Source organism: Eulemur rufifrons, chromosome 13 (assembly GCF_041146395.1).
Source record: "Eulemur rufifrons isolate Redbay chromosome 13, OSU_ERuf_1, whole genome shotgun sequence".
Taxonomy (NCBI): domain Eukaryota; kingdom Metazoa; phylum Chordata; class Mammalia; order Primates; family Lemuridae; genus Eulemur; species Eulemur rufifrons.
In genome coordinates this window covers 10,323,890-10,350,576 of record NC_090995.1, presented here as the reverse complement: position 1 = coordinate 10,350,576, position 26,687 = coordinate 10,323,890, and the positions used below count along the sequence as shown (strand labels likewise).

The following is a 26,687-nucleotide window of genomic DNA, read 5'->3' as shown; positions in this document are numbered from 1 at the left end:
AGGAAAACTCAAGATTTATTTTCTTCCATTCCCAAAAAGAGGTGAGAAGGTGTGAATATTTATATTGGGCCCTTTTCCTTTTAACAAATCTTTAACTAAAGCTTAAAGAAGAAAAAAGTCAACTGTGACAACTGAGAGTTGAAAGAATATTCTACATCAACTTTTTCTTTTTGGTTTCTTTTTCTTTTTTTTCTACCACAAAATTCCATGTCATTCTTAACATTCAGGATTTTTTTCACATCTTATTATTTTATACACAAATTGTCACATAGCAATGCAGCTCCCACACACTGGCTCTGTTCCTAGGTTTTCCAGATAAACTACCCACCATAAATCATGTCCTACATTTTTAATCTATTTCCCATCCGCCCATAACCATTAGTTCTCCACTATAGGAAAACTGCCCTCAGGACGTCAAAAGTCCTTATGCAATCAATGTATCAATACCTTAAAGCTAATTGGTTAAGGAGCTATGCAAGATTGTTTCCTTTCATTTTATATTACTCCCAAATTTACATACGTACACACACCCACACATAAAACAAATTTACATAGCTTGCAGAAATAAACTGCAGATACAATTCCAAACACACCTTTAGAGATTCACATTTTAACAGAAAACTTACATGCAGGTAAAAAGAAGTATAGTTTTATACGCCTACATTCCACAGCAAGCTGAAATATAGAATGTTTTAATGTTTGCTTTAGATGTATTCTAAGTCTTAGGAATGAGCAAAAACGAGACATAAACCTCAAGCTCTGTCTATGGCAGTGTCAGTGAATGTGGCATTATTTTTACCAGCAAATTATTTCACTTGTTTATTCTATACAGAACTGTGCTATACACATACTATATACAAAACACAAAACATAGAGATAACAAATGAAAACTTTATACAAAATACTTGATACGGTAGGTATTTAAGTTTGTATCGATTTGGCCAAAAGACCCACATAGCCTGTGCTTTCTTTTCTGATATTAACACATTCATTGATTGCCACACTAGAAAAAAAATTTTTTTTTCCTTGGGGCCACAGTGTTTTATTATGAAAATAGAATAAAAACGTCAAAAACAAAATGATCCTTTCTAATTTAATGAAACATTTGTTATTTTTTTCTCGTTTTCTGTGCGTGAGTTATGTGCAATTAAATTGTCAAAACTAATTGTAATAATAACAGCAGCAATAAGTAAGATTTTTATGAACCAAATGCAGGGTTTTCCCAGGGGGCCACCCATCACGTGATATGTATGCTACAGCATGGTCACGTGAGTTGCCTGTGCACCATGAGGCTCCCACGGTAAAGAGATATGTGCGTTAAATATGCTTCACGAGGCCCTGGGCTCAAAACCAGCATGAGTTAAATATAAGTACATGGCAGTACTGTATTAAGGAATAGTCACATCTATATAGCATTCTTAATTACAGAAAAATAGGAATGCGTGGGGCTGGGGGTTGGTAACACAGGTGAAATATACAAGTGTGCTGTTTATAAATATGTATACAATTTAGCAATGTCATAGTATCTGAATTAATTGATTTTGCATGGTTACAGTTACCAATAAGTGGTCCAGAATACAAAATACATACAGTACCAGAGAGCTCAGTGTTCACACTTACTTCTTGGTACAATCATTAAAAATAAAAACTTGCATCTTAGGCATAGGGAAGTCTGGAAAAAATAAAATAAAAATAAAAACATGCAGATAACACATGGAAAAGCTGTCCAAATTCAAGCTGTTGTGAAGAACGTGTTCAAATGCATAAAGAACAAAAATGACAAAAACAAACCCAGAGCTGCCTACGAGTCTTAAAAATTAGAAATGTAATACTCTCTCCAAGTGTACCAAGACCACTTCATACTTGCTCACTCAGCTTAGGCACTCACAATAGCTTAATTCCATATATATTTATACTGAGAACATACAGTTGAACATAAATATGAGGAGTATTTATGAAAAAACTATGCAAGTGGTTATTAAGTTGACACTAACTTGTGCACTGATCTAGTGAATCACAGGGTCACACAGGTAACAGGTGATTTTTTTTTTTTTATCTTATCAGTTTCTGGACACGCTCGGTGAAAACCTGTCGCACAGAAACCCAAAAGTCCCAGCCAGCGATCAGGCCCATCGTCCACTGGAGGCAAAGCTTCTGCTGAACGAGAAGTTGATTTCAGAGTTCTTATATTTTCCCCAGGCACCAAAAGGCACTACCACGGCAGTGCTGTTGTCCTCGGTCCCGTACTGTATTGCCTGCAAGGTTTGGCAACGGGAAGAGAAAAACATCGGTAATCAGAGTCTGTGCGAAGAGCGATCACTCTTCTGGAAAACCAAACTGATTTTACATTCAAGTTACTAACCTAATCATTTCCCAACAGTTTGTGATTCTGTCGCCCCGTATCAATGCCCACAAGGTTTATTGAATTGCACATGAAATAACAGAGGACCCCAAGCGACCATAGGGACTCTACTCCGCTGTAGCAATTTTAGCAGCAGAAACACCAGTGCTAAGGCACAGTGAGTGTGTGCAGCTGCCGAAGGTGAAGACCCATCTATAAAGCATTTAGCACAGCGGCTAAGACGTGGTAGGGACTTGGGAAGTGTTAGCTCAGACCAGCAATTCTGCTTCTAGGACTTTAACCTAAAGGAATGAAAACCCTGGAAATGGACATGCTTAAAACATACAACTACAGGAATATTTACTATGCTTCTTACAAAACGGACAAGTGGGCGTAAACTAAATTTCCTGCAGTAGGGGAATTATAAATCAACTGTAAGAATTTGTCCTTTGTTCCTGCTCTACTTGACCAGCCTTTAAAAAAAAAAAAAAAAGAATTTGTGCAAATAGCAGGTGACAGAGCTAGCATTTTCAGAAGTGCTTGGGATTATATTTAGCGTCCAACGCATTTCAAAAAAACCTCACAGCCTGACGCCAAACTGTGAAGGTAAGGGTTGATAAAAAAATCTGATGTAAAAAGCTCCAATGAGAAAATTTTACAAACAAATTGAAAGAAAAAAAACCCAAACTATAATAAGATAAGAAATACAAATGGCTAATAAACCTATGCAAATGGCTAATTCCACTAAAAAAAAAAAGATGCAAATTTCCATAATAAAATTTGATTTTTCTATCAAAATTGGCAAAGAAAAACACTTATGATAAGAATTTGGAGAAACACAAACTATAGAATATGCACAGTAATTTACACTTGTAATCCCAGCACTTTAGTCTCAAACTCTTGACCTCAAGCAATCCTCCTGCCTCAGCCTCCCAGAGTGCTAGGATTACAGGTGTGAACCACCATGTGGGCGATCCCAGCACTTTGGGAGGTGAAGGTAGGAAGATCGCTTGAGACCAGGAGTTTGAGACCAGCCTGGACCACATAGCAAGACCCCCTTCTGTACAAAAAATTAAAGGAAAAAATTAGCCAGGTGTGGTGGTGAGTGCCTGTAGTCCTAGCTACTTAGGAGTCTGAGGCAGGAGAATGGCTCAAGCCCAGGAGTTTGAGGTTGCAGTGAGCTATGAACACACTACTGCATTCCAGTTGGGTGACAGAGCAAGACCCTGTCTCAAGAAAAAAACAAACAAAAGAACATGCTAGTTAAAGTGTAAATTGGTATATTATTTCTGGAAGACAATTTAGCAAACTTATTAAAAGCCCTAGAACATGATGTGTCCTTTTACACAGAATTTAACCAAAGAAAATAATACCTAAAGGAAACAGATTTGCACGAATAGATATAAGAATGTTTATTATAGTAAACACAAACTAAATTTGCTGACTGCAGGAATTGTTGAATGCACTGGGGTACACAAATAAGCTGGAATACTATGTAGTCATTACAAATATCATTGCTTTCGTGAACTGGAACACACTTATCTATAAGACAGGTAGTTGAAATTGGGAAGGACGTGTTCGTCCATGGCATTGGGCCCATTTCCCGGATTTCATGAGCTCCTGTTTAGCACCAGATAAAGTAGTAACCAACTGAATAATTCAAACATTATGACTACACTCGCCCATCTATTTTCAAGCAAAAACTTTTAAAGTAAGGTCTGTTGTCTTAATTTGGGAAATGCAATGGCAGTTGTTGAATTAAAGCATCCCTCTGATGAGCAGTGATGGCTACAACTGAAAACAGTTAAGCAAAAGAGAATATTAAACAGCACAAGGCAAATTTTACATTCTCTTTCCTGGTTATTATCCGGCTTTCAAATTTGAGCTCTAAGTGACCCACGACCTCATCCACGTACCTTTGTTGTTGTTGCTTTGGTTTCTTTTTCACATACCCATTTTGCATAGCCAGAAGATGACTAGGTTATAGTGTTCCTCGAATCGGATATTACTTGGAGCAGTCTGGTTTAATGGTCAAGTGGTTGGACTTGGGAAGCTGGCTGTCTGAGTTTGAAGTCTAGTTCTGCAACTTAATAGTTTGCTGACCTTCAGGGTGTTACTTAACTCTGTGGCCTCCAGACCAGTTTTCCTCATCTGGGAAAAGGGACTTAATAGCTCCAACCTTATCAGGTTATTGTGATGATGACCCGAGTTAATATATATGAACAGCATCTGATACATAGTAAGTGATATATTAGTTTATTATTATTTTAATTTACTACTGCTATTACCATTTCAAGGTATGGACAAAGTAAAAAAATAAATAGCACAATTCCTTGGCATATTCATTTTACTAACTACTCGAGGGAATTGTAAAAATCTTCTAATTGGACATAGCATGGAATCAAGTGTAAAATTCATGATAACACTCAAGCTAAATCACAAGACTTCCAAGAAATGTCGGCTTGTGGCAGCCACCCCAGGCCCTGCCAAAACCACACGCTTAGGGTTGTCCTTTTACTCTCCTCCCTGCTTGAGACTTTTCTAGCAGAAGTTCTGCTGGCTCACCTGTTCAGTCACCACGTGGGCTGCTTCGTTGGGATCGTGACACTGATTGACAAAGTCACAAATCTCTTGACTATTCACCATGAAGTTGATTCCGTCTGTGGTGAGGACCAGGAAGCTGTCATCGGCATGATGGAGCTGCAGTCGGAACCGGACGCATGTGATTATAAACTAGACTCTACCTTAGAATAATCTTGCTAATGCAAAGATTTTATCTGTTTTGCTGAATGATCATCTGTGCGAGAACTTACAGGCAAGTTGCTGAAAATGTAAAGCCATATGACATGGAAGGCAAAAAGTAGCAACATTTGGTACTAACCACCAAGGATAGACCTCACACTTCTCTAGTAACACCACAGAGGAAGAAGCCAGACAGCGGAATGCTGAGAGGTAGCACGATGGGAGAGTTCAGAGTGCTCTTTCTGCGGCCAGGCTTCCAGGGTTTGAATCTTGCCTCTGCTATCTGGCTGAGTGAGCAAAGGTGAGCTGACCTCTGTATGCTTTAGATTTGTTTTCCTTGTAAAATGGGGATAGTAGCACCTATTTTGAACAGAGCTTGGCACACAGTAAACCCTGCGTAAGTATTTGTTAGATAAAATGACCACAAGTGGGCTATGTATCAGACACGAAACCCGTCATGCAATTAATTAACAACTGTTGGCTGCCAGTGCTGGAAGCCGACTCTATGCTATGCGAGGTGCCACAGTTGACTTGAAGGTTTCGGAGAAGGAGGCGTCAGCTCAAAGACCGGGTGTGTGTTGGGGGCAGTTTAGGGTAATGGCGGCACTGGTTAGAAGCACGCAAAGGATGCCACAGAAATACAGGTGGGCGATTATTTAGCTCTTGGTGGATAAGGGAAGTCAGGGGCGGCCTCCAACTCGAGGTGACACTGGGTGATAGTGAGCAGGTGAGGTTATAGCAGAGCCATTCCACCAGGAGAATTTCCACAGCTGGGGTGAAACAAACACCAAACACGTCCTCAAACATTAGGCCATAAGAGTAGCAGCTGATTTTCTCTAAAAAGTTTATTTATCCTTTTATAAGTTACTCCCTGTTAAAAATCATTTTGGCTTTAGTTTGGCTTTAGTTAAGGCTTCCAAGAAAGCCCGCAGCTAGAGACGTGCCTAAATTCATCCTCTGCAGGAGGATCAAGAGTTCGAGGTCCTTTCTTACCTTAATCCTCTTTGTTTCAGGTTCTGCTATCACACCGCTGGTTTTCAGATCCAAATCTCCAATGCTCCTTGTCATTGCCAGTCTGCCGTTCACGTGAGGCTGCCCCACACTATTCCAAGCTATAAAGCCACCGCATTTCTTGATCCTGGTCGAGAAAAAATTAAAAGACAATGACGTGATATGCAGAAAACCAAGTCACTGTTAAACTTAAGCATGACGTCTATTTAAAATGCAAAATTTTGGCCAGGCGCGGTGGCTCACGCCTGTAATCCTAGCACTCTGGGAGGCCAAGGTGGGTGGATTGCTCAAGGTCAGGAGTTCGAGACCAACCTGAGCAAGAGCGAGACCCCGTCTCTACTAAAAATAGAAAGAAATTATACGGCCAGCTAAAAATATATATGTATGTAGAAAAATTAGCCGGCATGGTGGCACATGCCTATAGTCCCAGCTACTCAGGAGGCTGAGGCAGGAGGATCACTTGGGCCCAGGAGTTTGAGGTTGCTGTGAGCAAGGCTGATGCCACGGCACTCTAGCCCGGGCAACAGAGTGAGACTCTGTCTCAAAAAAAACCCAAAAAAATACAAAAAAATTAAAATGCAAAATTTCATTTCCATGATGAACTAAAACTAAAAACATCATCCCCATAGAACGATTTCTCAGTGGCGGGCTAGTACCTTTCTTTTTCATCTTTTCTTTCTGGAGTATGGTCAGTAGTCAGCTTCATGGGTTTTCCTTTTCTGCACAAAATAGCCCGGCTGTCCCCAACACTGGCTACAACCAGTTCAATACCATCTCGCAACAGGGCTACCGTGGCAGTGGTCCCAGAGGTCAGAAGGGTTGCTACAAACATTGTGAAGAAGAGCGCACGTTAGCGACAGTCAAATGACTGGACATGGAATTTTTCTCCCAAAATAAAATACAAGCATGATAAACTAATGCTGGAATGTATCATTCTAATTTAACTAGAGCTATGCAAAGAAAATGCAGACGAACTATGTAAGTAACAGCATGCAAGCAAACCAGTGTTTAACTCTGTAACAAGGCTCCATGCAAACAGAAAAGGTTGCTAACCTAATTTGGTAAACAAGGCATCACTGTCTCCAAATGGCCTCTCTTTATGTCCAATAGAGCTGACTTGAACTTATAATGACACATTTGTGTGTATGTCTGGTGTCAAGACGAAAAGTCTTAAAATTTAGCTAGACTGGCAATTACGGCAGGATGACTTAGGTCATCTATAACCTACAGATTTAGAAGGTTTTCTCTTCCATTTCTTACATCTGTCTTGTGAAAGTATTATCGGTTCATAGGTCAAGGGCATACTACTTGCTCTTCAAGTACTATATTTTAATGTATTCTTTTCTTCTACAGCTCTTTTAATTTTACAAATGTTCACCAAAAATTCTAAAATGGCGAAAGGCTCACTTTTTTTCTGTTTATCTTTGTCCTCCCTAAGACATGAAACAAAGTTACAGACATCATTGTATTAGCTGAAAATTTGTCCGGTGGGGAATGAAATTCATTCTATTAATAGTTGCTCATAAACTTGGTGTAGTTAACACTCTTAGCTCCAGAAAGATCTAACACAAAGAGTCTGTATCCAAATGTAGGACAGTACTGCCAACTGCTACTCCTGTGGTCCTGCCTGGGCCCAGAACATTCCAAGAATCTTCCTTTTCTCTAATAACAAATAAAATTCAATGTTACTGGGCTTGAGGTCGCCACTATTTGCTCCATGCAAGTCAAACTGCATTTTTGCATCTTCCTTTGAATCTTTTTTTTTTTTTTTTGGAGACAGAGTCTCACTCTGTTGCCCGGGCTAGAGTGCCATGGCGTCAGCCTAGCTCACAGCAACCTCAGACTCCTGGGCTCAAGTGATCCTCCTGCCTCAGCCTCCTGAGTAGCTGGGACTACAGGCATGCGCCACCATGCCCGGCTAATTTTTTGTATATATTTTTAGTTGTCCAGCTAATTTCTTTTAATTTTTAGTAGAGACGGGGTCTCGCTCTTGCTCAGGCTGGTCTTGGACTCCTGAGCTTGAGCTATCCTCCCGCCTTGGCCTCCCAGAGTGCTAGGATTACAGGCGTGAGCCACTGCACCTGGCCCTTCCTTTGATTCTAACAGAATCTGTCCTAAATACTTTACCACTTATTAAAAATTTTTAAGGTGCATTGAGCCTTGCCAAAAGTGAAAATATTGGGATAAAAAATAAAGCGAAGTGGAAGAAATTGAAAAAGATTTAAAGCAGGTATCCTCTCTAGTAACATTGTTAATTCTTTAAAACACCTAAATAAAATATTCAGGTGAGTGATTTAGACTTTATTTAAGGTGAAGTGCTATTGATTTGACTCAATCTTTCCAAGCATTTTTTTTTTTTTTCAAAAAGACAACTTTAAAAACTTCATCAGTAATGCACTGGAAGGAGATATATACATATATGGATTTTCCAATCAGTATATTAAAATGCCTGCTTTAATCAGAAAAGTAAAATGGAAAAACACAGACAAACTCAACTTAATCTTTTATAGTCATGCTGAATTTACTTTCTTGAGAAATAGCCTTTGTAGTTGTACTATCTTCCCATTTATCTCTTGATTTTGGAACTGTCATGCCAAGGTAATAATATCTCTCCAACGCTGAAATATGTATTTGTCATTGTATAACATAATATTTTATAAGTATCAGTGATATTTATATTATATATTTTTTCTTATTTCTTCTTTTTTTCTGTCTCTGGCCCTTGATTCAGGATATATTACAAATGTTAACTCTTCACTTTAGATTACCCAAACAACTATACAATAATGTAATCTTTATGGTCATAATATTTTCAAATGATTTAAAGAGTCAGGCAAGAAAACACAGGCATTTATTCAGATGCTGCCTGTACAGGGAATTTAGTATTCTTTCCCTTTGTTTAAACTGTCAGCAGTAGCTTTTTTAAAAAGTGGCTTATAATTGGCCACAACCCAAGCATTAAAATTTCAGAAGTGAAAGTTTAATTGTTTAGGCTTGTAATTCATGGCTCTGCCATGTAAGAATTTTAAAAAGCTTGATTTTTCACCAACCCAACTTCACAGTTCCAAAATTCCAGGATTTATGGGATAGTTTTCAAAACTAACTGTTGATTCTGGTTTGCTAAGCATCTAAGGATATAAATATTAAATCAGCATTTATTTTCATTTAACATTTATTAATGACATGGAAGTAAAACTTCTCACTTTTTGCCCTAATAACAAAACTATAAAACTAAGATATCTTTTCAATAAGGTTCTTAACACTCACTGGACAATTTCTACTGCAAGTCATCTCAACTAATGGGACAAAGAGGATGAGGGAACCTTCCAGTAGTCCAGGCTAGGAACCGCTGGACTCCTTCACCTGGGACAAAATTAAGCAGATCTCTCTTTCCACTGAAGCCCAGCATATAGTGTCCACGGGCCCCAGGTCTAGAGCTGCTGACCAGGCACAGTTCTCTGCCACAAATAACACGCACAGAGGCAAATAGGAAATTCACCCAGGAATTGTGCTCAAACATTACAAACCTGCAACACAGGGGAGAGCAGAGAAAGAGCTGCAAAATAAGGGCACAATAAGGGGAAGCGTTTTTATTTTGGTGAAAATCTCACTAGCAAATTACATCATATTCCAGGAGATGCCAAATCAACGATTCTAAAACTCAGTTTGCTCCAGTTGATGGTATTTTGTAGTTGACTTAACTTTTTGTTTTTAAAATCAGAGTAACTCTTCTTTCTTTGTTTTATGGCTTCCAAGGTAGGATAACACTATGCACAAACTTATTTGTACTAAAACACGTAAGTGGAGACACAGACACACACATTCGCTCTCTCTCTCACATACACACTGACACACATATACATACGCTCAAACAGTTGGTCTTAAACACAGCAAATTAGTACCTACACTGAGTTGAAAAAAATGCACTGTGAATTTGTCTGCAATTCCAGAATTGTCCCAGTAACAAAAGGGCAAATCCATGGTTATAGCACTGAATGATTTGTATCTGACGAGCAGTACACAGTTAGAGAGAATGCAAACCACAGTACACCACCAAATTACTGGGACTTAAATATATACCAAGGAGTCAAAGCACCTCCTCTACCAGATACAAGCAGTAAACACATTTGTTAACACTGCTTAATGCAGAGATTTAGTATCTAGAAGGCATTTTTTGAGTGGAATGATTAAATGCATTGTTTAAATAAAGGCTGATAAGGCTCTCGAGCGCTAATGCATGTTTATAATGTTATATAATTCGCAAAACAGGTATTTCTGCAGCTTTCTCTTTCCCTCAGTGTTGCAGGTCGACACATAGAAAGAAAAATAATCAGGATTGTGAATGGCAACATAAAGACTAAAAGCTGTACTTTTCCAAGTATAACGACCCCTCGTAATTATTCAGCTGTGCAAATATTAATATGTATAGACCGATACAGTTTCAAAATTTATTAAAAATGGGTGTCCTAGACGTGTATGACTCATGAACACCGAAGCCAAGAGTATTGAGCTGAAGCAATAACAGCACAATCAGAGCACCTCTTCAACGCTGCCCCTATCGTTTTTTCTTTTGGTTGCTCCCAGTATAAGAAAGTAAATCCGCTTCTTAAAAAAATGCTGCATTTATAGTTCTGGCTATTTTGCAGTCTAATTCTTCCATAAAGAAATCACAAAATATGAGGAACATGGAAATTTCCTATGAGATTCACGATGCCATCAACGTCCCCCATTCTGAACTTAAGAGCAAGTCTTAGGCCGGGCACAGTGGCTCACGCCTGTAGTCCTAGCACTCTGGGAGGCCAAGGCCGGAGGATTGTTTGAGCTCAGAAGTTCGAGATCAGCCTGAGCAAGAGCGAGACCCCGTCTCTACTAAAAATAGAAAGAAATTAGCCAGACAACTAAAAATCTATATAGAAAAAATTAGCCAGGCATGGTGGCACATGCCTGTAGTCCCAGCTACTCGGGAGGCCGAGGCAGGAGGATCGCTTGAGCCCAGGAGTTTGAGGTTGCTGTGAGCTAGGCCGACGCCATGGCACTCTAGCCCGGGCAACAGAGTGAGACTCTGTCTCAAAAAAACAAAAAAAACAAAAAAAGAGCAAGTCTTCTCTTTTTGATCCATTTGTCCCTCTCAGAGCTTTGTGGCTTTCAAAGCTTGAGCAATCTTAAGATTTGAAGAGTTTATAGAATACATAGGATTATAATCTGCTTTTTCTACCACCTAGTTTTAAGTGACTGTTTATAAACAATAGACTGATGAGATATTATCTGAATGTATTGGCTGGTTTTATTAATTGTAAAAGTAATAGGTATTATTTGGTCTTAATTGAATACAAAAAAATTCAAAGATGGTGATGAAATTAGCTATTCATAACTAAGGATAAATTTAAAATGTAGGTAACAACAACAACAAAAATCAATAACAATAGCCAGCAAGTTCTTTGGGGCAAGAGGATCTTGTTATTGCTGTTTCTTGATAAGTGGCATTCCGATTGTATTCTCTTGAAATTACCCCCAGCTAAAATGAAAATAGTATATATTTTATTTATTTGTTTTTTTCTTTTCTTTCTGTCTTTCTTTCTTTCTTTTTTTTTTTTTTTGAGACAGAGTCTTGCTCTGTTGCCCAGGCTAAAGTGCCATGGCATCATCATAGCTCACAGCAGCCTCAAATTCCTGGGGTTAAGAGATCCTCCTGCCTCAGCCTCTCGAGTAGCTGGGACTACAGGTGTAAGCCACTAGGACTGGCCTGAAATAGTATGTTTTTTAAATGCTAATGAGATAATTTGAAGTTCTCTATGTAGATGTGACAGCTTTGGAACTGAAGTCTAGAAGAGATAAGAATATTTTATTTTCACTTAATTTCTCTTAAGAAAGCTAATACAGTGTGATTGAGGGCCACTTCTCCCATTTACACCTTACCCTTAGCGATTCATTCCTATGGTTTAACCAGTCCCTTTTCGGGTTTCTCCTCCTTAAAATTCAAATCGCCTCAGGAGAGACAACTCATTAAAATGCCTCCATTTTATTAATAATTTAGTTAAATCAGTTAAGGATAATCAAGGAATAAGTTACAATAACTTCAGTGAGAAAGAGTAGGCAGTGCAGGTCGGTTCAGTCCAAATAATTGAGAACCTTCCAGATTCTCTGCAGGCTGCTGCATCTCGACATTCAAAAATGAAGAAGTCACAGTCCTCGATCTCACAGGAAGAGTTCAAGAGGAGAACAATGGGATTAATGCCACAAGAGAAAAGATGAAAGAAACTAGAGAAGTCAGACTGCTTACTACACGATTTTGTTTGGCTAGAACTGGTTCTACACACACACACACACACACACACAGACGTATATGTATGCCAAAAAGAATATTCTCCACTCTTATAATATTGATACTGCTTCAGTTCTTCCTAAAAACTAAAAAAAAAAAAAAAAAAAAAAAAAAAAAAAAAAATTTAAATTTAAATAAAAACTTTGAAATCTAAAATAACATTTTTTTTAAATCCACAAATTGAAAAGTTAAAGAACACAACATTCTATCTTTAGTAGCTTTCATAGATTTGATTAAAGTAAGCTCCAAATATCAAAAAGCACTTTTTGCCATCTTTTAAAAGTTGTGGCAACTTATTAAGAATAAATTTTCAAAATGTTCTCAAAACATTAATTTAAACAAACACAGACTAATGGACGCAAGAGAATATTTAGAAAATGTGATGCATTAATGCTATTATAATAGACCTTTTTTCTTTTACTAGCATACTAAGCATCATTCCGTCCTGCTTCGTTATACTTTCAAACAAATGATCATTAAATGAAAAATAAATTTTAATATATCTTATGAAAGTTCTGGGTTCATTGCCTCAAGGCATATGACAGAGAAACTAAATCAAATAACACATTTTAATTTCATTATTAGAAATGAATTACACTTTTATGATTAATTTCTTTAAACAACTATTTGTTTTTGTGGTAAAGATTTAGAAAGTTCAAGATAGGCAAGTTCAAAATTTCCTTGAATTATAATTGATTATTAATATATGAATGGAGTCCTCTCACATTTTACACCAAATCTATCAGTGATTGTCTTAAGGATGTACATTGATTAGATCTTTTACAAAAAGGCTGACTGCACCCATGAAGGGTTAATGGTTTTGGTTCTCAGCCACGTGCATGTGACGAACTTGGACATTCTCTTCTGAAAAGCTTGTCCAGCAAGTTACAGCTGTTCACACTTGAGGCACATCAGGGCCGAAAAACACTGTGGTGTGAGACACAGCCAAACTCACAGCCAACCTGGCTCTGGATAAAATAAGAACATACCAAAATTCAGGAAGTTATAAAAATAAAACTCTAAGAGAGCATTTTATTTCCTCTTCTCCTTCATGTGTTTTATCCATTGGGAACAAGAGCTAAATCTTATGCATACAATTTACCCTCTCTCAATGCCTATCTTCTTAAAGGTGAGAGGCCAGTTGGAAGGAATCAAAGTCCAAAGGAACGAAGGAAAAGAGAAATGGGTGTAAGTAACCTACAAAACAGAAAATACGTCGCTGAACAGAGAGCGGATTGTAATGTTTTTCTGATGAGAGTGATAGCGAGGTTCTCAAAACAGGGCATGAAAAAGCTCTCGGTGTAAGGTTTTTTGGAGTGGCCAGCGTCAGAGAAAAAAGACGAGCAGAGTTGAAGGGGATAAGTAAAGAGGCTTTATTGGGGCGCTCCTGGGTGGGGGTAACGGGTCCCAAGAGAGGGGCCCAGGCAAGCCTCATGGTCTTATGAGCGAAACCAGAGAAGCCGCCCCACCCAGAAGTCTGGGTGGGCTTATATATGTTTTTAGGCGTGGGGGGATGGGAGTTTCTCTGGAGGGAAGGTTTTGGCGGGAAGAGTGAGGAATTTCTTTGTTTCAGCTTTAGGGCAGGCATGGAGGAGTAGGAGGGGCTGCTGCTTTTTCCATTACGGAGGGGAGAGGTGCCCGCCACCAGCCTTACAGTCCGGCCTTTTAGTGATAATAGGGCACCGCGGTCTTTGTGGCTATTTTCTGCTTTTGAGGGGCGTAGTGGGGGCTATGGGCCAGAGTTGGCTGGTTGAGGGGTGACTGGAAGAGGAGAGTAGGGATAAAGAAGTATCTGATTTACTGTCATTCTGGATAATTCCTGCAGGTGGCATTGGAGAAACGAGTCTCGAGGCTGTCAGGGAGAAGTTGCCTGAGGAGAGAAAGATATGGGAAATAGGAGGCCAAATGTGGGGGCTGGGCTGGAAGATAACAGTCAATGAGAAAAGGCCGGCCATACACGAGTTTGAAATGTCTGTGAGGTGGCATATGGGTGAAATCGACCTGCCAGTCTTGTCCGGGGAGGTGACCACGCATCTGGTGGGTGGACACGGGGTTTCAGGCCCCCTTGAGGGTTAACAGAGGCAGAAATGTCACACTCTGAGTAAACAGTTTTGATGAGAGGATACAGGGAAGGGTGTGAAAATAGAGGCTGTAAGAGGTGGAAGAGGCCCTTAGTGCCGATATGAAGTGAGGAGTGGACCTGGCCAGCGAGTCCCAGGGCCTGTGCCTCAGGGAGAGCCAGCCTGCCGTCCTTAAGAAGGACCCACCCTTCGGTGGTGGTTGATCCCCCTTGGGCGAGAAGGCTGTCGCGCTCTCTGGAGTGTAGCGAGGCTGGAGGGAAGGAATGGGAAGGAAAGGAATAGGAGCCGGACTAGGGTGTTTGGGGATGTTAGGCTGCGGGCGATAGTATTAGTATAGTCGTTTCCCTTAGTGACAGGGGACCCGTCCGACTGGTGTCCCTTGTAGTGTATGATAGCTAATTGGGTGGGTAACTGAAGAGCCTCGAGGAGACGGGAGATAAGGGTGGCGTTAATAATGGGGAGCCCTTGGTGGAGAGAAAGCCCCGTCCTCTCCATATGGCGGCATGGCAGTGAGCTATCATACACACATACTTGGAGTCCGTGTAAATATTTACACTCCTGCCTTGGGCTAGGTGTAAGGCTCAGGTGAGAGCGAGTTCCGCCTTTTGGGAGGTGGTGCCCTCCAGAAGACGGGAGGCTTCTATTACCTGAGAGGCAGAGACAATGGCATAGGCTGCCCGGCGTTTGGGTCCTCACCTGTGACCGAGCTGCCATCAACAAAGAAAGTTAAGTCCGCTGTAGGAAGTGGCTTGTCTGACAGATCGGGTCTAGAGGTAGTGGAGGTTTCAACCATTTCTGAGCAGGAGTGTGAGGACAGGGATAGGCAGGGAATGGGGAGCAGAGTGGCAGGGTTTAGAGTTGGGGACTGAGATAAAGTAATGGTGGGATTTTCTATAAACAAGAGATGGAATTCCTGTAGTCTAGTCGGAGTGAGGAGGGCTAAGGAGCAGTGAGTTAGAAGGTCCTGTAAACGGCGTGTGGAGAAGACATGTAAGTTCTGTCCCAGGGGAGTTTCAGGGCCTCCCTGGTGAGAGTGGCGGCCACAGCCAAGGTGGGGGGGGGGTGGCCAGTCACGGACCGTGGTGTCCAGCTGTTTGGATAAGTAGGCCACTGGGGTGGAAATGGGAGTAGGTCCCAGAGGTTGGGTGAAGACACCGAGGGCCAGGCCCTGGCACTCATCCGTGTAGAGATAAAAGGGTTTTTCAGGATGAGGGAGTCTTAGAGGGGGTGTTTGTAAGAGAGAGTCTCGAAGTTTTAGGAACGCGAGGCAGACAGTCTGAGGGTTTCACAGAGGGCCAGCGGAGGCACCACGTGCTGCCTCATAGAGGCGTTTGGCAAGGAGAGCAAAGTTGGGGATCCAGTGTCGGAAGAAACCAACGAACCCAAGGAAGGACAGAATTTGTTCAGCAATGGTGGGAGGCTGGAGGTCACGAAGAGCCTGCTGGCGATCAACAGTGAGATGACGGGAAGTGGGGGTGAGACTAAAAGTCCAAGGTAAGTGACAGTAGGCTTACACAACTGAACTTTGGAGGGGGACACCCAGTAGCCCTTAGAAGCAAGAAAGTTGAGTAGAGAGGCAGTGTGTGTGTGGCTGTCGGAGTATGAGGGGCTGCATTATAATAAATCATCCACATAGTGGAGGACAGTACTCGGCTGTAAGGGGCATTGAAGAAGATCTTGGGCGAGAGCCTGACCAGAGAGGTGGGGGCTGTCCCTGAACCACTGGGGCAGGACAGTCCAAGCAAGTTGTCGAGACATGTTTGTGTCAGGATCTTCCCACGTACAGGCAAAGAGATTGTAGCTGGCTGGGTCTAAAGGAATGGTAAAGAAAGCGTCTTTGAGGTCCAGGACAGAAAAGTGGGTGGTGGAGGGTGGAATATGAGAGAGTAAAGTGTAGGGATTAGGCACTACAGGCTGTATGGGGACAACTGCCTCGTTAATGAATCTGAGGTCCTGGACTAGCTGGTATGAGCCATTTGGCTTTTTTACCGGGAGAATGTGTGTGTTATAGGGAGAGTCGGTCGGAGTTAAAAGTTTTTCGCACTGGCCGGGCGAGGTGGCTCACGCCTGTAATCCTAGCACTCTGGGAGGCCGAGGTGGGCGGATCGTTTGAGCTCAGGAGTTCGAGACCAGCCTGAGCAAGAGCGAGACCCCATCTCTACTAAAAATAGAAAGAAATTATATGGACAGCTAAAATATATATATAGAAAAAATTAGCCGGGCATGGTGGCGCATGCCTGTAGTCCCAGCTACTCGGGAGGCTGAGACAGGAGGATCGCCTGAGCTCAGGAGTTTGAGGTTGCTGTGAGCGAGGCTGATGCCACGGCACTCACTCTAGCCTGGGCAACAGAGTGAGACTCTGTCTCAAAAAAAAAAAAAAAAAAAAGTTTTTCGCACAGAAGACGTTTTATAATCGGTGCACTTTTTTTTTTTTTTTAAAGAAAAGGACAAACCAAATACAGATCAAGATTATTGCATGATTCATTTTCAGTCAGTTACAAGATTTATGTTTATACATTCATATGGCTGCAGAAGTTTCCAAGGCTAAGAGCCAAAGATTTCGGGGCCAGCTAAGTAGAAAACATTAGTTATCTTCTCCTGAAATGGTTTTGATAAATTTAGTCAGAACCAGAAACATACCACTTTCAAAATTTAAGGACACACAGTGCACAAAATTTAAAATTCAGCTGGCATGCCCTTGTGTTTAAAACATCACTAGTTATCACAGGAAAGCTGCCAGAGTGAGCTTTTTAAGAAGGGAGAGAAAAATACCTTCCATCTAATTATACAAACAGTGCATATTAACCATTGTCTTTTCCTATTTAGGATCTATGAGCAATTTTCTTCTTGTTGGACAATTATTGTCCTAGCTGGATGTGATTACCCCAGTGTATTTCAGTACTCAATCATCAGATTCATCTTTAAAAAACCAAAGGGAAAAAAAAAACTTTAAAATTCATAGTATGGACATCTTATCCATAAAATGAACAAACAGATTAAAACTTTTGTTTAATATTTTAAAAATTAAAATACAATATCGGAACTATTTTGGAGCTTCTCTTTCTAAAAAATTCTCCAATGTATTTCATTTAAAAGTGAAGTACTGACATTAGTTTGGATTTCTAATAGCATTTAAAGGGATTCTATATACAAAATTATTTCTACATAAATCCTTACAAACAAGTGTACATTAAAATCCCCCCCCCAAAGGCTTAAATTGTTTCCCTTTTATTCTGCCCTCCCCCTCTTAGAACCCTCAAGAATGTGATTGTTGTACATACCATCAGCAGACAGGTGGGCATGACTTGAAAACGCTTTATCTATTTCTAGAAAAGCCAACGTCAACACAGTTTCCAAGTCCTTCTCCTTAGGAAGCAAATCCCTTTGTGGGGAGGAAAAAAGAGCCCCAAAGAATAATTTTACAATAGGTTTATTTCTTCACAGTTGCTCTATCTAGCAGTCATTCTACCCGATGGACCTCAAGAGTTCCCTGTCAGTTGCTGATGGTTCACTGGTTAAGGAATGCTTACTGAACATCCACTAAGCATCAGGCGCTGTGATAAGCTTTTAAGGGCACACACAAAGAAGTATAAGTCCTCGTCCTTAAAGAATTAGTCCTAACTCCCACAACCCTGAGAGGTCAAGAGCCAGGTCACATTAACTTAAACCACTGAGTTACTTTTGTGGAATGAGAGGAAATATGCATAAATCAATGATGAACAGTATACATAACTACACAGGAAGACAAGAAAGCATCATATGAGGCTGGGCTCGGTGGCTCACGTCTGTAATCCTAGCTCTCTGGGAGGCTGAGGCAGGAGGATCGCTTGAGCTCAGGAGTTGGAGATCAGCCTGAGCAAGAATGAGACCCCGTCTCTACTAAAAATACAAAGAAATTAGCTGGATGACTAAAAATATATAGAAAAATTAGCCGGGCATGGTGGTGCATTGCCTGTAGTCCCAGCTACTCGGGAGGCTGAGGCAGAAAGATTGCTCGAGCCCAGGAGATTGAGGTTGCTGTGAGCTAGGCTGATGCCACGACACTCTAGGCGGGCAACAGAGCAAGACTCTGTCTCCAAAAAAAAAAAAAGCAATAGTCATATGGTCATAATTCTGTCACACGTTTTCCCCTTCTTTTAATTCCAGCAGTAATGTGATCCTTAAAAGTGCATTAATAATTGGGATAAACTATTTAAAGAGCTCCAAAACATTTGCATTAAATGCCTTTTCCCCACACTAACATCAATCATCCAAAGCTATTTTCAAAAAGTCATGTATTCAAAGCCACTTGAAGGAGTAATTACCATTTCCTGAAGCAGTTACTACATCCATGTCCTGCACTGATAGGAGCAAAGGCTTCTCATAAGTTATCTCATACACACTACGCTACTTCACTTGAAATGAACCCCAATCAAGTGCTGTAGATTCTGGCCAATGCCTTCCCCAGGGAAGTTGTTAAAACACACATTTCTGAAATGGTAATAACCATCAGGAATGAATGGCATGCCTAAACTACTGCTCATTCGGAAAGTGGCAGCGTGAAGCCACTGGAGTATGGAGGTTTACGTTGGAAGTCTCAGCCAAAGGGTGAAAGTTCAAACCACAAATGCAGGGGAATTGCGAAGTCAAGGGTGAAAGTCATCGTACGTACATAATGCATTTCTCCATGTGGGTGTGACAGAAATCAGCAGCGGCAGGTCCGCCGTGTCCATCGTACACGGCGAAGTACAGGACCTCATCTGTCAGCTGAGCCGAGTCAAACCGATCTTCGTTCTCCTTCCGTTTGCCAATCTGCGAGGCGCAGCCCACGTTTTCCAGGCTGATTTTGGGAATGGGCTTGCCGTACTTAATGCTGGGTGGCAGCAGAATGGGCTCGTCAATGCGGTTATCCCAGATCCCAAAGCTGTCCCAGGTGGCTGGACGCCCACTGCCGTCGGGGTCGAACCGAGAACACCTGGGCTGGGAGGTGGAGCTGCGGCACGTGGGCAAGGCCCGCCGGTCCTCCTGCAGCAGGCGGGAGCTGAGCAGCACTCTCCGTCTCACCTGGCTCCCACCGCTTCTGGCCAGAGTAATCAAGGCAGCTGTTGACATACCGCAACCCCACAGGCAGCGGTGATGGCCGGCAGGTCAATGCAACGACACAGGAAAAATGATGCAACTAGAGAGAGAGAGAGACGGAGACTCTTCACCAGTCATTTTGAATATAACTGATACATCATCAGACAGTACCAAAAATGAAGACCATAGGCATCTGCCAGAAAACATATATTTATGTTACGTATTGGGTAGGCACCCAACAGCCTACTTCTAAGAACAGTGCATGAAAACTGAATCAATTTGCCTGTTCTATTCACGGTGTTTAAATTCTATGAAAATTCCACAGTGTATTTACATATATAGAACATGTGCCTCTCGAACTTGAACCTGCGACCTCGGGGAGCTTGTTAAAATGCAGATTCTGATTCAGAGGGTGTGGGGCAGAGCCTGGGAGGCTGCATTTCTAACCAGCTTGCTAGTGGTACCGACAGTCTGGTCTGCAGGCTACACTTTGAGTAGCAAGAACATAGTATACATGCCGGGCACGGTGGCTCATGGCTGTAATCCTAGCACTCTGGGAGGCCAAGGCGGGTGGATCGCTCGAGGTCAGCCTGAGCAAGAGCGAGACCCCGTCTCTACTAAAAAATAGAAAGAAATGATTTGGACAGCTAAAAATACATATAGAAAAAATTAGCTGGGCATGGTGGCACATGCCTGTAGTCCCAGCTACTCGGGAGGCTGAGGTGGGAGGATCCCTTGAGCCCAGGAGTTTGAGGTTGCTGTGAGCTGGGCTGACGCCACAGCACTCTAGCCTGGGCAACAGAGGGAGACTCTGTCTCAAAAACAAAACAAAACAAAACAAAACAAAAAAACAACATAGCATACAGGTGTGAATAGATAGTCTTCCCTTCATTAACCCCATTGCTCTGAAGAAAAGCTAGGAGCACATATTAACGATAGCAAACATCTCTTAAGAGAGAGAAATAAAAGGAAAAATAACCGGTTAATAGAATATTTACGATAGTTCTGTACCCAAAGAGTGGTCAAGTTTTAGCAAAGACGTACTGTAGGATCTAAGTTTTGTTTTAAGATTTCTCAACTTACTGAACTTTACCGATGGCGTTACCATGATTAATGTAAATTGGTTCATGCCAACACCCCACAGGCACGAAGATAAGCTAGTTCTCAGGCTTCCTTTTGTGGCAGACACTCTCCTGGGGAGGGTGTGTGGGTCTGTGATCTTGGGAATTTGGCACCAGATTTCACTTACCTTACCTTACGGCTACAGCTCTCCTTTCCCCCATCCCAGCAAAACACTCACATTTGAGATTGTACTTCCTGGAAACTATGACTCTACACCCCTCCTTCTGGACTCCACCCCAAAACTCAACCCTAAAGCCTCTCTTGGTATTACAGGGTGTTTTCAGAGCGAAATTCCTACACTCTTACAAGAACTGTGTTTCTGGCAGTTGTCCATATAAAAAAGATTCTAAGCAGAAATTCATCTGCATGGTATTTTGTTATTTTATGAATTAAAAATATCTTGAAAAAAGGCATAATGTTAAGATTTGATAATGCTGGTAGACGGTATACAGGTGTTATATTAGTCTCAATTGTATGGCTGAATTATTTCACAATAAAAAAATGAGCTTGAAAAAATTTATCCTTCTAAAAGGCATAAACACACACATACAAAGTCCAGCTTGAATACATCAATGAGAAAATGCGTTACAGATTTCAAACAATCACTTGAAAGTGAAAGAGAATTTTTGGAAATCAGTCTCCCTCTGTGTAGCGAGGGCTGCTGTATCTTTCAGTGGGTAAAAGAGTCAAAAGAAAGGATGAGGTTCCAAAAAACATCGTTAGATATTTAAGCCATAAAAAATATATGAGCCCAGCCTTCATGGAATTTAGAATAAAGATGGACATCAAAACAATGCATCATGAAAGACATAGGAAGCCATCCGTTCTTGGTCTTTTGGCCAAGGCTGCAGGCTGTGCAGAAGGCTGAAATTCACTTCTTTGTAAGAAAATATTGGAGGTAGGGGAGAGACACAGCATCTCTGGTTATCAAAGAGAAGTAATACATTGCATTAGAAAAAAAAAAGGTATTTGTTCCTTTGCTTTTGATTGGAGGTTATATTTTATTCAGCAACATATGTCAAATATAGGTGATGAATTCAGAAATTTCAAACTATAATGCAATCGAGCAGGTAATAAAGGTACTAATTGATAGAGATAATTCCCAAAGCAGCTTAATACCATATAGAAAAAACATTTAAATACATACATTTATTAGAAAACACATTCATATTTGAAAAGTGAACTAGAAATTAAGCAAAGTACTATCCTTTTGGCTCCTGTCTGAAAGCATGCAAGCCATACTTAGCTTTGGGCTACTTTGCAGTCAGGCACCTACTTCAAACAAGACTTCTGGAATTACAAACAAATAAATATTAAATAAGTTTTTCTGCAGCTCTTCTAGTATATTCTTGCCTTTCTTTCCTCCCTCTGAACCCTCCAAAAACTTTTTTTAAAATGATAAAATAGAGCTGCATTCTCAGCAGTGAACAAATCTCCACTGGAAACATTTTTAAAAACGAGATAAAATCCAAGCTGGGCACAGTTTCTATAAGCCTGCATAGACTAAAATCAATTATCCATCTGGCCTCCTTCCTCATGTATTATCTGCATAATCATCTCAGAAAGTAGGTAGAACAGTCATAGGAAACATTTACTTTAAGGCATATTATTGGCAGAGTTGAAATGTGACCCGGATTTATAGCTAATTTATCATAAATCAAAGTAGGTCAGCAAACAGGAGACATGAAGTGGTTCCATTTCCTTTTCCATCTGCAATATAACTAAATCCTACCACTCCCTCCCACATTCCCAAGAAAACAATGCAAAGGCAACTGGTGATGCCAAACTAAATAACAACGTTGAATTAAATCTGCACATCAACAAGTTTCCTCCAGGGCTTCAAAATGGGAATCTGCCACTGTAGGCCCCCCCAGCTCTCCAGATGCCCAAGGAAATGACAATGTACTGACAGGCAAGGGGAGTAGAATTTTTGATGTGAAAACCCTTAAAGGAAAAAAAAAGCAATCAGTGTTCTCTATAACAAAAAGAGTGAAAACAAACTGACAAACACCTAAGGACTGTCTTCATTCTTTAGTTCTGTAATTATGAACTGGGTTGAGTTTACCATTCTGCAATCTAAGAAACACCGCCAGAAATCTTTTCTGAGTAGGCAGGGGGGATTTATGTCAATCTTTCAAACAGAAATCAAGGCTAGCTTATTTTTACAAACCATGTTTGGCAATTATAGTCAATCGTTTGAAGTTAAGGCATCTAAAAGAGAAGCACTGGCCGGGCGAGGTGGCTCAGGCCTGTAATCCTAGTACTTTGGGAGGCCGAGGCGGGAGGATCGCTCGAGGTCAGGAGTTCGGGTTCAGCCTGAGCAAGAGCGAGACCTCGTCTCTACTAAAAATAGAAAGAAATGATCTGGACAGCTAAAAATATATACAGAAAAAAATTAGCCGGGCATGGTGGAAGTTTACTTTGTCATTTTAAGCATATGCCAAAGTTAGTTAGGACTTCTAAAAATCAGTATTACAGAAATCTGCTTTGATTTCAACACTGTAGAAAAAAAAAATTTAAGAAAGTATTCCTATCTGCCCATTATAAAGTGGCACTCAGGTATCTTATTCTTTTTAAAAATTTTCTGACAAAAATGGCCATTCAGAAGTACTTGGGTATCTTTATATGAGTAAGTTCCACAATGAAAACACAGAGGCATTTTTAATATTCTTAAACCAAATATTTCTTTATCGACCTTTAAAAAACAACCAACCAATGCATCCCAATACACTCAAATGGTATGGAAACTTCCAGAATGTATTTCAGCAAATTCAGACCCCAATAACTTCTTTATCAATACCCTGCTAAGAGAAAGGGAAAGAAAATTTGCTAGTCTATCTGAGTAAAAAAAGAAAACAAAACTCCCAAAGGATTCCCCTCGGGTTTGATGTGAATATGTGTATGTTTAGATGTGTGGAAGGAGAAAAGAACATGGGACCAGTGAAAAGTACCCATTACTCTAATTTCCTAGATATCTTTTAAAATATTTTGGCTAAAAATGTGCGCAGGCCACAGACCATATTTTAAGCCGATAACTTTATGCAGCATTTAAAAAGAATTTTCCTTTACATTCTATAGTATGTCACCAGCACCTCTCTCCTATTCTTTCCTCCTCTCTAAAGATTCCAGATGATCTGCAGTAAGTGACGAAGGTTGCAAGAAAAAAACCCATTAGTTAGAACTCACATACTCAAAGATTATAACTAAGGTAGGCCAGTGGAGCTTTCCAGACTCCAGATTCCCTGGCTGTTTCCACCTGGAGCGTCATCTTTGCCACCTTCAGTTTTTTCTCTCATCTACAGAAAGCGGCTACTAAAAAAAAGACATCACCAGCCACAAGGCCTGGAGATTACAGCGCTCTCCTGGCAAAGCAAACCCTCCAGGTAAACCAGAGTCTCAGATCAAAAGCAGCCAGGGCTCTGCATCCTTCTCCCTGCCGATCTCCTGAAAAGCTCACCTTTGGGCAGTTCAGGATCCCGGCCTCGGTCCCCCAGCCGGGACAGATGCGTAGCCAGTGTGACACTCGGCGGGAAGAACGCCGGCCTACCCGCGGAGGGCTGGGCTCCCACCGAACCTTCCGCCGCGCGGTCTCCGCCTCCCCGCCGCCCTCCCGGCGCTCACACCGCGGTGTCGCCACGTCTCCCTCTCGCGGCTGCGGCGCAGCGCTGATCCCTGCAGCATCCTCGCGTCCCCAGCTTCGGAACGGAGCCTGCGGGGCGTTGCTGCCGGGAAACGCGGGCAGCCACCACCCCCCTTCCTCTGCCGGATCCCGGTACACCCAACGAGCCCGGCTGGCGCGGCACACGCCCCCCGCCTGTGGTCAAGTTCAAGGCCGAGCGCCGTCTGGGCGCAGCCGCGGTGGACCCCACCCCGACCAGCCGCGGCAGACCTCGCGGGGAAGAAAGCAGCGCGCGGAGAACCCAGACACGCCGGCCGTGGGGGCCGGGGAGCCCAGACCTCATTTCCTCTGCGCCTCCCCGGGAAACCGTCCTCGGTTTACTCTGCATCCCAGGGACCGACAATAAATAACACTGGACACGGCCAACAGGAATAAATGAATCGCACCTCTAGGCTCTTACCTCGTGATGGTTATGTCCCTGGAAATGTTTTAATTAGCTAACGGAGGGCAGAGGAGGGGCTCTCTCAGTCGGTAGGTAAGACTGCCTTCCCCGCTGTCCCGGATCTCCGGAGCACGCAGTCAGAGCGGCCACGGCCTCGGCTGCTGGAAATTGGCGAGAATTATTCGCCCGCAGTTGGCCAGATGGCGAGGGGGAGGTCCGTTCCCGCTGACTGAGGGACGCTCCGGCCAATCGGCGCGCGGCAAGGAGGCTCGCCGGCTCCCCGCCCTCAGCGGCAGCCAATCACAGATCCCGCTGGGAACGAGCCTCCCTGTGACTGCAACTTGACTTCGCAGACTCGGAGCAGCGCTAGCGAGCGGCGTCAGCGCGGGCCAGTAGCCGCTCGCGGTGGCGCCCCCCCCCCCCAAACCGGGGCGGCGCCCGGGCCTAAGAGGGGCCGGGAGAGTTGGTACCTCCTCAGCCGGGTGTCGCTTCGGGCAAGGTTGTGACACTAGGAAACCGAGAAGGAAATGCCAGCTCCGCCCGGGCAAAGAGCTCGAAAGCCATGTGGGTTCGTTGCTCTTTCTTTGAAACATTCATTGCAGCGTCCTTCATGGCTGAACAGGCATCTTGTGATCCCTGGGGAATGATTCATTCATTCAACAAGTATTTCTGTGTTTATTCAAGGACATCTTGTACATGCCAGGCACTTGCTAGGCACTGGGCATGCACTTCTGACCCAGATAGACATGCTAGCTGCCTTCGTTGAATTTGCAGTCTAACAGGGGAGAAGAGGGAGAAAACCAACAAGTAAACAAGCACGTGAAATGATAACAAAACATGTCAAGGGAGGAAATAGACAAGGGGTGGATATAGGGGAGAATGGGGGGGTTGACTTTAGATAGAGCTGTTATATGAGAGGCTGTGATAGTTTGGCGTTTAAGTTCAGTCAGTCATTCAGCCATGGAATCAGTATTGGTTCCATAAATCCAACTGATGAATTGTTCTGGCCAGAGCGGACAGCACACAAAGGTCCTGAGTGGGACAGCTCGGCATCTTGGAAGAACAGAAAGAAAACCACATAAGGAGGGAGGAGGGGAGTAGCACCCCCGGAGGTAGAAGAGGCCGGCAGAGGCCTTGGAGTTTGCATTACATTTAAAATTGAATGGGCCTCAGCAGAGGCTTTCGAAGCAAAGGAATGAAAGGATCTGGCTTAGATTTTACATCACGTTGGTTAACTGTGTGGAGAACAGGTAGAATAGGCTTTTGGGATACTGGTTAGGAGAATATGGCAGATGTAATTTAACATGGGAGATGACATGGATTAAACTATGGTGATTGAAAGGACCGGCCTATAACAGGAAAATACCTAATCTCGAAATTTCCCAGTAACAGTTAAAGATCAATCCTGTGAGTTCTCCCGCTAACAGGCACCCGGCGGGAGTTCTGTTTTGCACAACTTATGAAAAGAGCTGAGACGGAGAAGAGATGTTAATCTTTCTCTTTAACACTGTTTTTTTGAGAATCTGCTTTGGCAGAGTTTCCGAGTAAACAGCAGGAGAACGGGCTACAGCCTCAAGCGTAATTCCTGGGGATAATCCCCGCTCCAAGGAAAGGTGGGGAAAACAACTCTTGGACCTTGACATTCTGCCACCGCTTTTGTTATCAACTGACGGCCACCACTATTTTTTTCTCTTTGTCCCCATTAAAATCAGCCAGCCACTTGGCCTCAGCGCTTCTCTTTCTTTGGGATGCTACGCCCTCTCCCTGCTCTCTCTCTCTTTTCTCTCTCTCTCACTCAGTCTCTCTCTCCTTCTAAAAAGATAAAATTTTTTACTTGTATATATCCTAATCTCTGCATGAGAAACTTTTCTCCACCCCAGCTGTGAACACCTGCTAGCCTTTCCACCCTAACAGTGATATCACCCAACGTAAAGAAAAGCAGAGTGATT

At 42.2% G+C, this 26,687-nt stretch overlaps 1 protein-coding gene across 2 annotated transcripts; it reads right to left on the bottom strand.

The window, feature by feature from the left end:
- Nucleotides 1-879: 879 nt before the first annotated feature.
- On the bottom strand, nucleotides 880-24,873 carry PPM1K (protein phosphatase, Mg2+/Mn2+ dependent 1K). Of its 2 annotated transcripts, none has more exons than XM_069485518.1 (7): nucleotides 24,757-24,873; nucleotides 19,149-19,655; nucleotides 17,779-17,879; nucleotides 6,751-6,916; nucleotides 6,077-6,221; nucleotides 4,919-5,041; nucleotides 880-2,255 (listed from the first exon to the last, which is right to left on the bottom strand). In XM_069485518.1, exons 2-7 carry the CDS (start codon nucleotides 19,586-19,588, stop codon nucleotides 2,124-2,126), a joined length of 1,107 nt encoding a protein of 368 aa, XP_069341619.1. In that variant the 5' UTR covers nucleotides 19,589-19,655; nucleotides 24,757-24,873; the 3' UTR covers nucleotides 880-2,123. The 2 variants fall into 2 exon arrangements, with proteins under 2 accessions (XP_069341619.1, XP_069341618.1); XM_069485517.1 differs by having other exon boundaries at nucleotides 881-2,255; nucleotides 4,907-5,041.
- Nucleotides 24,874-26,687: the final 1,814 nt, after the last annotated feature.

Coding starts and splice junctions, on each gene's coding strand:
- PPM1K (XM_069485517.1), bottom strand. CDS start 19,588: ATGTCAACAGCTGCCTTGATTACTCTGGCCAGAAGCGGTGGGAGCCAG. Junction 17,880..19,148: donor CACATGGAGAAATGCATTAT/GTACGTACGATG, acceptor CTCCCCACAAAG/GGATTTGCTTCCTAAGGAGA. Junction 6,917..17,778: donor TGCCCACCTGTCTGCTGATG/GTATGTACAACA, acceptor CAATGTTTGTAG/CAACCCTTCTGACCTCTGGG.